At 43.3% G+C, this 15,623-nt stretch overlaps 1 protein-coding gene across 3 annotated transcripts; it reads right to left on the bottom strand.

The window, feature by feature from the left end:
- Positions 1-581: 581 nt before the first annotated feature.
- On the bottom strand, positions 582-14,659 carry LOC106570286 (nuclear receptor subfamily 1 group D member 2). 3 transcript variants are annotated; one of them, XM_045694791.1, is made up of 9 exons: positions 14,078-14,659; positions 10,137-10,361; positions 9,910-9,998; positions 5,974-6,118; positions 4,911-5,749; positions 4,350-4,535; positions 3,345-3,555; positions 2,831-3,039; positions 582-2,182 (listed from the first exon to the last, which is right to left on the bottom strand). In XM_045694791.1, exons 1-8 carry the CDS (start codon positions 14,091-14,093, stop codon positions 2,843-2,845), a joined length of 1,908 nt encoding a protein of 635 aa, XP_045550747.1. In that variant the 5' UTR covers positions 14,094-14,659; the 3' UTR covers positions 582-2,182; positions 2,831-2,842. The 3 variants fall into 3 exon arrangements, with proteins under 3 accessions (XP_045550747.1, XP_013997914.2, XP_013997913.2); XM_014142439.2 differs by having other exon boundaries at positions 582-3,039; positions 10,137-10,255; XM_014142438.2 differs by having other exon boundaries at positions 582-3,039; positions 14,078-14,658.
- Between the last annotated feature and the right edge of the window lie 964 nt (positions 14,660-15,623).

The raw sequence follows: 15,623 nt of genomic DNA, 5'->3' as shown, positions 1-15,623 counted from the left end.
GTAAATGTTGCCTGTTATTGGTTCTTACAGTTTCCTGGTCATTCTTGGACTGTGGAGAAAAATCCACTGCAAAGGAATGATAACACTATATACAGATATTCATGTATGCATGTATACGGCAATGCTTGCAGAGAGGAGAAAACAGACCACAGGGCAGGTCAGCGATGAAACGATGCACACGATTGACAGAACAGAATCACTGAAGATGAAGAGCAGGAGAGTTGGTAGAAGAGAACTAGCAGTCTGAAATCATCAATTAATCAACCTAATAACGGGAATTCCTGCAAGTCAATTGATTACAGGCCGTGCAGACTCTTGCTGTTATTTACAATCATACTGTATTTGAATAGAATCCACCTATTTACATGACTATATCTGTAGTCTGTGTGTACAGATTTGAAAAGTATGGTAGAGGACAAAAACATCAGTCTATTCAAGTTTAGTGGTCCTTTGTTGAAACATTTGAGACAGTGGTATAAGAGTCCAACTGAATGACAAAAACATTCCTACAACGTTTTTCTCCCTTCTCACAACCACCGACCCTAAAGCAACATGACACAAGTCTGCATAGCCTACATGTGTTTATGTGTACTGATTGATTTTTATTTATATGTCTTACACCAATTGGTGCCCAGCCTGAATGGGCTTCTAAGACAAAGTATGTGCGCACAAAACAACATTTTTACAGTAAACAAATTAAATGCATAATTAGCAATCAAAGTACAGTTTTCACCTGCAAAATCAAACCACATTTTGATTTAACAATTTGCACCAAAACGAAATATCTGAAATGGGTATAACAAGTCTAAAATAAAAAATGGCTCCTTTTAACATGGAAATAAACAACTAAAATGTCTCCAAGTGGAGATGTGTTGAGTTGATAGGTAATATTGGTTAGCAATGTTAACCTTTGGCAGTTCGAATAACCTCCATGTATTTGTCTTCCTGTCTGTTTGCTCCCCTATTGTTCAAATGGGAGGTCTATCACAATACACTATAATGATTAAGTGATGGGACCATGTCTGTCAATGATGGACTTCAGTTAGTTCATAACCCAACATCATTACCTACAAGAACATTTCATGATTTACAACATAACCCCCTCTGGAGAATGATAGCGTGTAAAACATATACACCACAGGAGGCTGCTGAGGGGAGGACGGCTCATAATAATGTCCGGAACAGGAGCGAATGGAATGGCATCAAACACATGGAAACCATTCCAGCCTTTACCACAAGCCCATCCTCCCCAATTAGGGTGCCACCAACTGTCTGATGTACACACATACAACTGCTGCACCATCAACTGAAATTATAAGCTTGAAATTAGAGATTCCTCTCAACAACAAATAAAGACATTCAATCAAAGCTCTTCCTCAGGTGACTAGCTAAGGCCACAACGAGACAGACGTGAAGTAGCAGCGTTTACCCTGATTACATAGGTCTATCTATGCTTTTACCACATTCCCTTTGTCTCAACACAGTTTAGAAAGGAGACTTCTCTGTGGTCAGTCATTGTCAGTTTACTTTAAACTAGAGGGGTTGAGGTTAACTAGCCCTAACCCCCTTTCGAATCACCCTCTTTTTAGGCAGTTAAGCACAACATCCTTTTGGATTAGTCTGCCTAAATAAACCACAAACATACACCCAAGGTGTAGAGCGGGGCTCTCTAACCCTGTTCCTGGAGGTTCTAACCCCAGTTGGACCTAACCTGGTTCAGTTTATCAACCAGCTAATTGTTAGAATCAAGTGTGCTAGACAAGGGTTGGAGTGAAAACCTACAGGAGGGTATCTCTCCGGGAACAGGGTTGGAGTGAAAACCTACAGGAGGGTATCTCTCCGGGAACAGGGTTGGAGTGAAAACCTACAGGAGGGTATCTCTCTGGGAACAGGGTTGGAGTGGCGCAGCGGTCTAAGGCACTGCATCGAATCCAGGCTGTATCACAACCGGCCGAGATTGGGGGTCCCATAGGGCGGCGCACAATTGGCCCAGCGTCGTCCGGGTTTGGCCGGTGTAGGCCATCATTGTAAATAAGAATTTGTTCTTAACTGACTTGACTAGTTAAATAAAGGTTAAATTAATTAAAAAATAAATACCTACAGGAGAGTATCTCTCCGGGAACAGCGGTGGAGTTAAAACCTACAGGAGGTTAGCTCTTCGGGAACAGGGTTGGGGAGCCTGCTGGAGAAAAGCTAAACAAAAAGTCTAAATAGTCAGTCACATATCATATTGCACAAACGATGCAAAAATGCACATCTACACAATGTTAATAAAAGGTTATTCTCTAAGAAGGGTTGTACAGTCGCAAACATGTCCTGCACACACAGAAACAAGACAAAGAAACATTACACATCCATCTTCTGCTTGCGTCTGAACGTTTGCGTTCATGGTTATTACTTCAACAATAAAGGCCTTTTAGCCTCACAGTACGATAACTTTTAAGTCTTAAGCCTTTCCCCTCCCTCCCCTGTAACCGTGACACATTAACCCCACTAGTTCAACTTGTTTGTGAAGGAAAAAGATCACGTGAAGTGAGTGGCAGAATAAGAGGGTAATCTTGGGAGGTCAGGTTTCATAGTTCATTGGGGTAGCTGGTCGAGGTGTGTCAGGGTGGGTGGATAAATGGGCTTTGTGGTCTACAGCCACAGGCCTCAGGCCCAGTGTCCATGGTCATATTCATTAGGGTACACCTTAGCAAAAGGTTTTGCAATGGGGGGTGGGACGACAACAACGACAAGCATTTCTTATTGGACAAGTTCAGGTAGTACCTCCCCATTTCAGTAAATGTTCTTCCATTTGGTGCCTAATGAATACACCCCAGGTTCTGACCTTAGTTCTGGTCTAGGGATGGACCTTGAAGGCCAGCAGCTGCTCAGAGTGCATGTTATTGAGGGAGCGGAGGTCGGGCAGTCTGAGGAGCAGCTTGGTGAATATGGCCGACTCGTTAGGGTGGTTCTTAGTGATGAGGCCCCTCAGGTGCCGGATCAGAGTCTCCTGAAGAGCCTCCACAGAGTTTACGTTCTCAATCCCTGAGCGATCTAGAACACAAAAACCACAGTAGAACGTTAGACTTGGTTCCTATACCTTTCTCTGATCACGAAGCTCAACCAACTGATATGGATAGAAGATGTAAGTAAGGGAACACTCACTATAATACAATGCATGCTTTCCAACACAACAAACATAGAAAGCTACACTACTCTCTTGGTAGGAAGCCCTACAATACCATAACAACTCACAGTATTAAGTCAGTTTCTATGGGACCTATAAGAAAGTCTATATAAAGGGACAGGAAGTGCAAATCCTGTGAGTGGGGTCACAAGGTCACAGTTCGTGAGCCTACCGGCAGAGATGAGGACAACAGCGGTGAACAGGCTCATTTCCTCCTCGCTGAGGCCGAGCCCCATCAGCTTGTCACTGAAGTCCATCATGGAGGTCAGGAAGTCGCCGGCGCCCATGGCTTGTAATGTCTCCACGCTGTACTTGTTACCACCCAGAAACTTCACTGTGCGGTCTTTCACGTCAAACAGGGACGCAAAGCGCACCACTAGCACCTGGTGAAGTGACAGCAGACACTGGGGTAAGTCTGGGTGAAGTGACTGGGGTAAGTCTGGGTGAAGTGACTGGGGTAAGTCTGGGTGAAGTGACTGGGGTAAGTCTGGGTGAAGTGACTGCAGGCGCTGGGGTAAGTCTGGGTGAAGTGACTGGGGTAAGTCTGGGTGAAGTGACTGGGGTAAGTCTGGGTGAAGTGACTGCAGACGCTGGGGTAAGTCTGAGTGAAGTGACTGCAAACGCTGGGGTAAGTCTGAGTGAAGTGACTGCAAACGCTGGGGTAAGTCTGAGTGAAGTGACTGCAAACGCTGGGGTAAGTCTGAGTGAAGTGACTGCAAACGCTGGGGTAAGTCTGAGTGAAGTGACTGCAGACGCTGGGTAAGTCTGGGTGAAGTGACTGCAGACGCTGGGGTAAGTCTGAGTGAAGTGACTGCAAACGCTGGGGTAAGTCTGAGTGAAGTGACTGCAGACGCTGGGTAAGTCTGGGTGAAGTGACTGCAGACGCTGGGGGAAGTCTGAGTGAAGTGACTGCAGACGCTGGGGTAAGTCTGAGTGAAGTGACTGCAAACGCTGGGGTAAGTCTGAGTGAAGTGACTGCAGACGCTGGGTAAGTCTGAGTGAAGTGACTGCAGACGCTGGGTAAGTCTGGGTGAAGTGACTGCATTTCAATGATAGCCTTATTGGTTCGGTTTTTCTACTGTTTTCATTCACATACACGTGAGACAATGGATAAGGGGTAGAGAAGAGAATACAATAAGAGGTTAATATAAGTGAGTGTTCTGAGAGTGGTCTTTACCTCAAAGGTACCAGCCTTGAGCAGGCTGACCTGGTCATGTTGTGAGAGGTCTCTGAAGCCTGGGATCCGCTTGGCAAATTCCACCACCTCCCTGACGGCTGGGGTGAAACTGTGGCTGAACTCCTCCCAGATCCCATGGCCTGACTTATGGGGGTTCACATGGGGAGACGTGTTCATGGGACACAGCTGAGGACGGAGAGAGATGAGAAGGGAAAGAAGGACTTGGGTTAGGAGGAGGCACACGCGACATATCATTCACATACTTATTAAATGGTAGATAAGGCGAGTACCCCAAATACAATGTGTTATGTTAACCCAATATAAAGGTGTGAACACGCCCTCTAGAGATCAACTGTGGTGTTCCACAGGGATCGACTCTTAGACTTCAATTATTATTTATTTGATGCCAACTGCATCAACACTGCTTTCTCAAGTGCTTTGAGAATAAAGTGTTATATAAATGTAGTCGATCATTATATTATATGACAAATCATAACATGTATATTAAATTAACTATAATATATCATACACTCTTTCTCCATCTGTCTATCTTGGACTCACCAGATGCATCCTGTTGCCCCTGTTCCACAGTAGTCCACTGAATCCTCCATGGGAATTGGAGGTGGCCTGGCTAGTGCTGTTGTTGCCTCCTCTCAGGCCATGGTGGGCGTAGGATGGGCAGTGGCCACTAGGGGAGCTGGTGGGCAGTCTGTCTCTGCTATAGGGGCAGCGGTTCTCGCTGAGGCTGGTGGTGTGGTCCTCCTGGCGATGGTGGCTGTCAGGGCCCTGAGGCCCAGTGTTGGTGGGCCTCTCCTGGGCCTGGTAATGAGCCTGAGTGGCTTTGAATGAGGCCAGGTCATTTTGCTGGTTCTGGTTCTGCTGGTTCCCGGCCTCCTGCTGGTTCCGGTTCCTCTCATCTATCCTCTTTCTAGTGTCACTGACATGTTGCACTGCCCCCGGGGAGGTCAGCAGGGGGTAGGCCTGGGGGGAGGGGCTACCTTGCTCCTGGTTGTACATGAAGGTCTCCTGGTGGGCCCGGGTCACCGAGCCAATCACCTCCTCTGACCCGCAGTCTGAAGCACTCGACGGAGACACGGAGTTAGGGCTGGGGCTTTTATTCTTGGCGACCGCAGGCTCGCGGTCAGAGCTGGTCTCCTCAGATTGGTTGGACCCGGGGGAAGCGGCGGGAGAGGTGGAGGAGGAGGGGACGGAGCCTAGGCCAGAATCAACATATTGGGGGCGGGGCTCCACGGGGCAGGCTGGCGACTGAAGCTGATTGGCCAAGGGGAAGGGTGTGTTGCAGTGGAACTGGCTGTTGTTCATCATGTTGTTCACGGCACTCTGCATCTCTAGCAGCATGCGCTGCTTCTCACGCTTTGGGATGCGGCCGAAACGCACAGCTAAGGAGGAGAGAACATTTAGAAAGTGTCCTTGCCAAAATATATGTTTGTCTACGGATTATCAAATACTGTAAATCCCTGTTTGAAATCTAACAAACCGACTCTTTTCTTCATCTACTTCTTTCTCAATTATGTAACCCATGACAACCCACAATAACGATAATACACCATGTATTATTGTAACTGGAGAGGGGATGTAGTTATATAAGGTAATAGAAACATACAGTCCTTGGACATGCCGACCAGTAGACACTTCTTGAAGCGACACTGCTGGCAGCGGTTCCTGTTGATCCTCATGATGGCACAGCTCTCGTTCTTCAGGCATTTCTTATACTGGATGTTCTGCTGGATGCTCCGACGGAAGAAACCCTAGAGACAGACAGACGGACACACTGGTGAGTCAGAGTTTTCAGAAATGTTTTATAACTGGGCTTTTTTCTAGAGTTACATCCGTGTTGAGGGGTTTTGCACTTTGTCCATTTGTATGCTGATATTATTTTTATGAATTATTTGATATCAAATTTGGCCATAGAAAAATGAGCCCCCTAAAACAGAGTGTATTAGGGTGCATGACGCCTCTCGGCTTTAGAGTTAGAAGGGGAGTTAATGTATTTTTTTAGTGGGTAGATCAGCTTTAATATTGCAGATTGGTTCTGGCTTCCATCAATGTAATTGTCTGCATCATTTCCAATCCCCCATATACAGTGGGGAGAACAAGTATTTGATACACTTCCGATTTTGCAGGTTTTCCTACTTACAAAGCATGTAGAGGTCTGTAATATTTATCATAGGTACACTTCAACCGTGAGAGACGGAATCGAAAACAAAAATCCAGAAAATCACATTGTATGATTTTTTAAGTAATTAATTTGCATTTTATTGCATGACATAAGTATTTGATCACCTACCAACCAGTAAAAATTCTGGCTCTCACAGACCTGTTAGTTTTTCTATAAGAAGCCCTCCTGTTCTCCACTCATTACCTGTATTAACTGCACCTGTTTTAACTCGTTACCTGTATAAAAGACACCTGTCCACACACTCAATCAAACAGACTCCAACCTCTCCACAATGGCCAAGACCAGAGAGCTGTGTAAGGACATCAGGGATAAAATTGTAGACCTGCACAAGGCTGGGATGGGCTACAGGACAATAGGCAAGCAGCTTGGTGAGAAGGCAACAACTGTTGGCGCAATTATTAGAAAATGGAAGAAGTTCAAGATGACGGTCAATCACCCTCGGTCTGGGGCTCCATGCAAGATCTCACCTCGTGGGGCATCAATGATCATGAGGAAGGTGAGGGATCAGCCCAGAACTACACAGCAGGTCCTGGTCAATGACCTGAAGAGAGCTGGGACCACATCTCAAAGAAAACCATTAGTAACACACTACGCCGTCATGGATTAAAATCCTGCAGCGCACGCAAGGTCCCCCTGCTCAAGCCAGCGCATGTCCAGGCCCATCTGAAGTTTGCCAATGACTATCTGGATGATCCAGAGGAGGAATGGGAGAAGGTCATGTGGTCTGATGAGACAAAAATTGAGCTTTTTGGTCTAAACTCCACTTGCCGTGTTTGGAGGAAGAAGAAGGATGAGTACAACCCCAAGAACACCATCCCAACCGTGAAACATGGAGGTGGAAACATCATTCTTTGGGGATGCTTTTCTGCAAAGGGGACAGGACGACTGCACCGTATTAAGGGGAGGATGGGTGGGGCCATGTATCGCAAGATCTTGGCCAACAACCTCCTTCCCTCAGTAAGAGCATTGAAGATGGGTCGTGGCTGGGTCTTCCAGCATGACAACGACCCGAAACACACAGCCAGGGCAACTAAGGAGTGGCTCCGTAAGAAGCATCTCAAGGTCCTGGAGTGGCCTAGCCCGTCTCCAGACCTGAACCCAATAGAAAATCTTTGGAGGAAGCTGAAAGTCCATATTGCTCAGCGACAGCCCCGAAACCTGAAGGATCTGGAGAAGGTCTGTATGGAGGAGTGGGCCAAAATCCCTGCTGCAGTGTGTGCAAACCTGGTCAAGAACTACAGGAAACGTATGATCTCTGTAATTGCAAACAAAGGTTTCTGTACCAAATATTAAGTTCTGCTTTTCTGATGTATCAAATACTTATGTCATGCAATAAAATGCAAATTAATTACTTAAAAATCATACAATGTGATTTTCTGGATTTTTGTTTTAGATTCCGTCTCTCACAGTAGAAGTGTACCTATGATAAAAATTACAGACCTCTACATGCTTTGTAAGTAGGAAAACCTGCAAAATCGGAAGTGTATCAAATACTTGTTCTCCCCACTGTATATGGGGGATTGGAAATGATGCAGACAATTACATTGATGGAAGCCAGAACCAATCTGCAATATTAAAGCTGATCTACTGCAAAATCGGCAGTGTATCAAATACTTGTTCTCCCCACTGTATATTATTTTGTAAATAAATTATTTATATATATTTTCCCCAAACCCTACCACACCTAATTGGAGTAAACTAATGGAAAACAACACTTAGGCTTCTACTTCTAGCTTATACACGCTATACACATTTTACAGACACAGTATATTTTACATTAGTCATATATTGTTTGTTTTTAGTCCCATCCTTCAGCTACACTCAACCCCTCCCATCTATCTCTGAAGAACATCACGTTTTGATTTATATTTGCCATATATTTTTCAACTGTGCTGTGATGTTTCCCAAAAGTTAGGAACCTTTCTATTCTACAGATTGTAAATTAAAGAAACATTTTTGCTAAGAGTATTATTATATTATTGATCGATTGACTATAGCTGTGTTAAAATACCCATACTAACATACTGTATAATACATACTTAATGAGTATGTACTACATACTATTAGTTAATTTTAGTATACTGTAAACAAACTATCATTTCAGTTGAGCGTACTAGTGCTTCGCCTGTCTACCGAAAGTTGATGCAACCTCTTACTAGCCTCTTACTAGCGTGTTAGCATAACAAATTACTAGATAGACATTTTATGACTTTGGCAGAAATTTCAACCAACTTTCTATGGCTTGTTTTAAAAATAGCAATATTTTGGAGATGATTTCATTTTCAAATAACTGAAAGTGAGATGTTGTAATCTGAATAAAGGGAAAAAGGCCATTCTAGAACATGGGGTGAGACATTCATACTAATCTGCTAGAGAACCAGTTCGGATTAAAGTATAACTTCTGTATGACTGAAGCCTTTAGTGAGAGGTCTAATGCTTTAATAATTTCTGCCCTCCGAATTCATATTCATTATATAAATAGGCCAGTTTAATTTAGTCTGGCTTGCTATTCCAAATCAAATGGAATATATTTTCCTCATATAATTGGAAAAACAATTCTCTAGGTGTAGGTAAGGCCATAAGCAAATAGGTAAACTGGGATATGACTAAAGAGTTAATAAGGGTGATTTTTTCACAAATAAACAGGTATTTTCCTTTCCATGGTGGCAAGATCTTATCTATTTTTGCTAACTTGGGGCGGCAGGGTAGCCTAGTGGTTAGAGCGTCAGACTAGTAACCGAAAGGTTGCAAGATTGAATCCCTGAGCTGACAAGGTAAAAATCTGTCGTTCTGCCCTGAACAAGGCAGTTCCTAGGCCGTCATTGAAAATAAGAATGTGTTCTAAAAACTGACATGCCTAGTTAAATAAAGGTTAAAAAATATATATTATATTAAAATGTATTGTAGCAAGATCCTTTTTTTTCTTCTGGATATGAATACCGAGTATATCCACTTCACCATCAGACCATTTTATTCGTAAACTACACGGTAATGTAAAAACATTTTTTTTTTTATCCAATACGTAATATTACATTTATCATAATTTGGTTGTATTCCAGACAGGTTAGAAAAAGTATTGAGATCCGCTAGAGGAGGGGGTGGCAGGTAGACTTTTGCTTGTCCCAGTGCTCTGACAGCAGAACTAGGTCATTAAGAGAGGAAAGAGTTAGAGGCTGTGGATAAAAATAAGGCAGAACTACTTAAAGCTGTATGGGTTCGATGAGGATGGCTGCTGTGATGATTTGACCCAGTTAGGCTACCATACCATTATGTCACCACGCCCTCTCTCTCACATAACTATGATATTGAGGAACAACATGATGCAACATTGATTAGGCGTGTGTGTGTGTGTGTTCTCACCTTGCAGCCCTCACAGGCATGGACCCCATAGTGGAATCCAGATGCAATGTCTCCGCACACCTTACACAGCAGCACCATGCCGTTGATTTCTGCAAAAACATCTCATCAGCACCCACTGAGGAAATACCTCTAAAAAAATTCAATAGACCGTATTCATCCAAAAATGATGTAAGCAAATAGTAATTGAATAGACATTCAAGTTATTACACAGCAGAGAAACCACTCACTAGTAATGTTGCATTTTGCAGTGGAAGCCGAGCGTCCGGTCTTCGCAATAGTGTGGGCCAGCGGGAGGGTGAGGCCTGCCATGTTCAGGGGCGTGTCCACCACGTTTCCCTGGCGACAGCTGTGGGAGGAGTTGTGTGTCAGAGAGGAGGAGTTGTAGCTGCAGTCATTTGAGTCACTATGACATGACTCAGGGCTAGAGGAGCTGATGTAGGCTATTACACCCCCTAGTGGAGAGAGAGAGAGAGAGACATGACGATTAGGCTAATAGTTTGACAGAATTAAATCTCTATGGATAGGTTTGCCTACTGGGGTAGCGGAGGTTCAAGTTACACAAAGAGCAATGCATTTACATTACCTTATAAATAGAGTGAGTGTTTGAAAGGAATTTGAATAAATGTTGTTTCTGAACATTTTTGCAGACCGAAGGATCTGGAAATTGTACAGTCCAAATCTCTTTTTAGCATTGAATTATTCCACCTATAAAATACTGCTACTCCAAACTACCATTAACAGCCTCCAGTTTACAAGCACTCAGTTTCCCTGATTCACATGTAGCAATCAAGTGACACTGATGTCACATGTTTCTCCTATGGAAACCAAATCTGATCCTGATTGGACCATAGCATAAAGAGGCTGTTTTATATTCGTAGCCTAGTGCCTACCCATAATTCCCTGGTGCTAGTAGCTCTGAGCCAGGAAGAGAGGCCGAGCACCCGGCCAGTCAGACAGCCTTGTTTTTTTATTCCCCTTTTTTTCAGGTCAGGCTGACCTGGTTTCTCTCCCTCCATTCTGGTTAGATAATGCTCCTGTTACATATTGTCAGCAGGGAGTGTGGAGAATAGCCTGGCTACACTGTCAGAACTAGAAGCACAAGCATTTCGCTACACTCGCAATAACATCTGCTAACCATGTGTATGTGACCAATAACATTTGATTTGTTTGAACTCACACAAGGCTCAAGATGGAAGCTCATCATCATTCAATCAAGGGGCAGGCCCAACATTGACAGATTGCAATTAATGCCTGCCAAATGTTATGTGGTCTAATGGAAGTATAACCTAATGTGATGTGTTCATGAGTTGGTTGTCTGCATGTTCCTTGTTGATCGAACTGCATTACAGAAGAAGTTTAGGCAAAATTCTAAAACAATCTCAAAAGGCACAACTGCCCTATTTTCAACAAACGAGGTCAATTTGGTTATATATTAACACATTCGGACATTTGCCAAAAGCCATTTAAAAATGTAAAAATCAATAACTAATTCACCGTTTGTCACAGAAACATAAAACGATGTATTATTTATTCTATAAATGTCTAGCATACCTTTACAACCTTTGTTTTGAGGAAAAATTCCAGTTTTGACTTGATAGAAATACATATCAAATGCCATTTAAAACTGTTTAATTAAATCAATAAATAATTTGCACTTGAAATTAACATTTCAAGAGTAGTGATGCTGGACGGGCGGGCAAGTGCAGGCAGAAATCGGTTGAAGAGTATGCATTTAGTTTTACTTGTATTTAAGAGCAGTTGGAGGCCACGGAAGGAGAGTTGTATGGCATTGAAGCTCGTCTGGAGGGTACCAAGGCTGTTGAGTCTGCCAATGAGGATGTGGTGACTGACAGAGTCGAAAGCCTTGGCCAGGTCAATGAATACGGCTGCACAGTACTGTTTCTTATCGATGGCGGTTAAGATATCGTTTAGGACCTTGAGCGTGGCTAAGGTGCACCCATGACCAGCTCTGAAATCAGATTGCATAGTGGAGAAGGTGCGGTGGGATTCGAAATGGTCGGTAATCTATTTGTTGACTTGGCTTTCGAAGACTTTAGAGAGGCAGGGTAGGATAGATATAGGTCTGTAACAGTTTGGGTCTAGAGTGTCTCCCCCCCCCTTTGAAGAGGGGGATGACCGCAGCTGCTTTCCAATCTTTGGGAATCTCAGACGACACGAAAGAGAGGTTGAACAGGCTAGTAATAGGGGTTGCAACAATTTCGGCAGATCCTTTTAGAAAGAAAGGGTCCAGATTGTCTAGCCCGACTAATTTGTAGGGGTCCAGATTTTGCAGCTCTTTCAGAACATCATCAGACTGGATTTGGGAGAAGGAGAAATGGGGAAGGCTTGGGCGAGTTGCTGTGGGGGGTGCAGTGCTGTTGACCGGGGTAGGGATAGCCAGGTGGAAAGCATGGCCAGCCGTAGAAAAATGCTTATTGAAATTCTCAATTATAGTGGATTTATCGGTGGTGACAGAGTTTCCTATCCTCAGTGCAGTGGGCAGCTGGGAGGAGGTGCTCTTATTCTCCAAGGACTTTACAGTGTCCCAGAACTTTTTTGAGTTTGTGTTGCAGGAAGCAAATTTTTGCTTGAAAAAGCTAGCCTTGGCTTTTCCAACTGCCTGTGTATATTGGTTTCTAACTTCCCTGAGAAGTTGCATATCACGGGGGCTGTTCGATGCTAATGCAGAACGCCGCAGGATGTTTTTGTGTTGGTTAAGGGCAGTCAGGTCTGGAGAGAACCAAGGACTATATCTGTTCCTGGTTCTACATTTGAATGGGGCATGCTTATTTAAGATGGTGAGGAAGGCATTTTTTTTAAATAACCAGGCATCCTCTACTGAAGGGATGAGGTCAATATCCTTCCCGGATACCCGGGCCAGGCCGATTAGAAAGGCCTGCTCGCTGAAGTGTTTCAGGGAGTGTTTGACAGTGATGAGTGGAGGTCGTTTGACCGCTGACCCATGACGGATGCAGGCAATGATCTTGGTTGAAAACAGCAGAGGTGTATTTAGAGGGCAAGTTGGTTAGGATGATATCTATGAGGGTACCCGTGTTTACGGATTTGGGGTTGTACCTGGTGGGTTCATTGATCATTTGTGTGAGATTGAGGGCATCAAGCTTAGATTGTAGGATGGCTGGGGTGTTAAACATGTCCCAGTTTAGGTCACAAAGCAGCACGAGCTCTGAAGATAGATGGGGGGCAATCAGTTCACATATGCTGTCCAGAGCACAGTTGGGGGCAGAGGGTGGTTTTTTGCAGGGGGCAACAGTGAGAGACTTGTTTTTAGAGGTGGATTTTTAAAAGAAGAAGATGATAGATGATTAGGTTGTGAAATTCTTGGCCTAATGATCAACTATTATTTACTTGACTCACTGATGACGTTCCTTTTTGGAACCCACCCCCACGTGGAACAGGCATTCTCGAAATACCCAGTGGTAGAAAACTATGGAACGCCGTTTGGGTCTTTGCATGTCAAAAAGATACTTGACGCGTCAAAATAACAATATGTAAACTATATGCAACTGTTGGCCAATCACTATATCAAAACCTCCTCATTCATCATCACCAACAAACTATGAAAACTGGGTCAGTTTACATTCCTGCAACCCTATAACTGCATGCAGTTTCACGTGTATCCACACCAGCTCGCAGGGCAGGATCTTTGGCAGAATTATGCTATGTTTACGTCACAGCGCTTCTTCACCAACCAGAGGACGCAAGGGGAGCGTTTAAAGACAGACGTTTATACGTCACAGCGCTCTTCAACCAATCAGAGAGAGCGTATACAGAGTCGCACATGGCTAGCGACCGGTCCATGTGAGAAAAGGGACCTGCAACACTGTCCCAGCCTATTGATTCTGAAATAACACACACACTGGCACTCCTAACCCAGTTTGAATTAAGGCTGATTACAGTAAGAAAGATCGGACATTAATGAGCAGGTTATTGCAAACCATTTGCTTATGTTTTGATTCAGAACATCACGCAACCCTTTAAAATCAGGATACTGACAAGTAGACTTGAAGTTGTAACATTCATCTAGGTTACAAAAAAACAAATTAAACACACTATCAAGATGCAATGTTACAAACAGTTATTGTGTAGACACTAAAATATGCTACAGGCCTACATATTTATAAATGTATTGAGCATAAAATGAATTTACCTGCTTTTGTAGACATGGAATGTCCTCTGAACCTGAAGTCTGATGACGTGTTAGCTTGTTTTCAGCAACTTTTTCGGTCGCTGGTTGATACTACAGATCAATGAATTGAAGCATTCAGAAAATAGTCGGCAAACGCATTTAGGCCTACTAGTTCCGCAGATACATCTATAGCGCAACAGCTACTGTTGCCAATCAGACTGATTTCGCACCGTGATATTTGACGACAACCATCTGTCAAAACTATTCACATAAATTCAAATGTATTCATTTTGTTTAAACGTCCCGAATCAAACCAAAGATTGTAGCCAATTTTGTCGCTTCAGAATGAATCGAACGATCGGAATTCCATATCTTTTTCTTTCCGCAGAGCGCTCCAAAAAGCTGTCCGTCTGATGTTTTTTCTGTAGGCTAAAGATAGGCCTAAGCCTATATATAGCTATAGCATAAAAATATGTATTTTCTTGAAGGAAACGATAGCAAAGAGTATAAAGTTATCCTCTGCCAGAGAGATTCGTTGGATGACTGTTTCGATTAGAGCTCTCTACTCAAACTGCTATGCTACCATGTGACCCATCACAGCGGCTCCTCCTTCCCTAGTTTAGCGCTGGTGTCAATGGGCAAGTTCGTTTTGCATGGCCCGGATCCCCGGGGGCCTGACGATTTCGCTTAAGGACCAATGGAATGGTCTAAAATTAAGAAAGACTCCTCTCCTCGGGCACCGGACCAAGCAAAATGAACAAGCCCAATGTAACCCACTGACACACTTTTTACATGGCCACGTAGTCGTGGGTGAACATACATTGCTGATGGGTTCCAGTAGTGTATCGTATAGCATCAAAAAACATGATAACATTTCTCCAACATATTGAATGCACTGAAGCATAAAATCAGAAATGATTATAACAAGATTTTTCCCACATATATTGAGCTCTCAGGATTTTAAGAATGTAATAAATATATCAAGCAGTTTATATATATTCTGAATGGCATATATTATTATTATATTATAAAATGCATTCTCACATTGGCAGCAAAGGCTTCTTCACACAGTCCAATATAAAAAAGATATTTTTTCAAATTATTTTCATTATTAAAAAGAATTCAACAATTTAATGTGCGTAATAGAGCATGCCAGCTTGTAGTCCTAAAACCCGGAAATGAGTTACCTCTGGTTCGTTCAGCCTTTCCTATGGGGAAAATTAACAGGGAAAGAATAGTTGGGGATAAATGGCGAAAATAAGGTTTGAGATTAACACAGGTTTAGATCTTATACGTTTTGTTCTTTGAGCTAATATCAGTCAGTTAACACGGCCTTTATTAATTATGAAGAGTTTATATGTGTTTTTGTTTGTTTTTTACATAAGTGCTTAAGAATTCACAGAAAGTGACATTAGCTGATGAAGATTATCTCATAGAACCACAGACCTTATTTTCAGTAAAACTGTTTTGATACTGTAACAATTCTTCTAACAGTCTCTTCGGTAACCTACACTCTCACTGTGGCCCCAGATAGGGCATGTTAGGAGAAAAGTGGTCCTCGTGTCCA

Source organism: Salmo salar, chromosome ssa14 (genome assembly GCF_905237065.1).
Source record: "Salmo salar chromosome ssa14, Ssal_v3.1, whole genome shotgun sequence".
NCBI classification, from domain to species: domain Eukaryota; kingdom Metazoa; phylum Chordata; class Actinopteri; order Salmoniformes; family Salmonidae; genus Salmo; species Salmo salar.
Note: the sequence above shows the minus strand (reverse complement) of the source record. Positions and strands in the feature narration are given on the sequence as shown.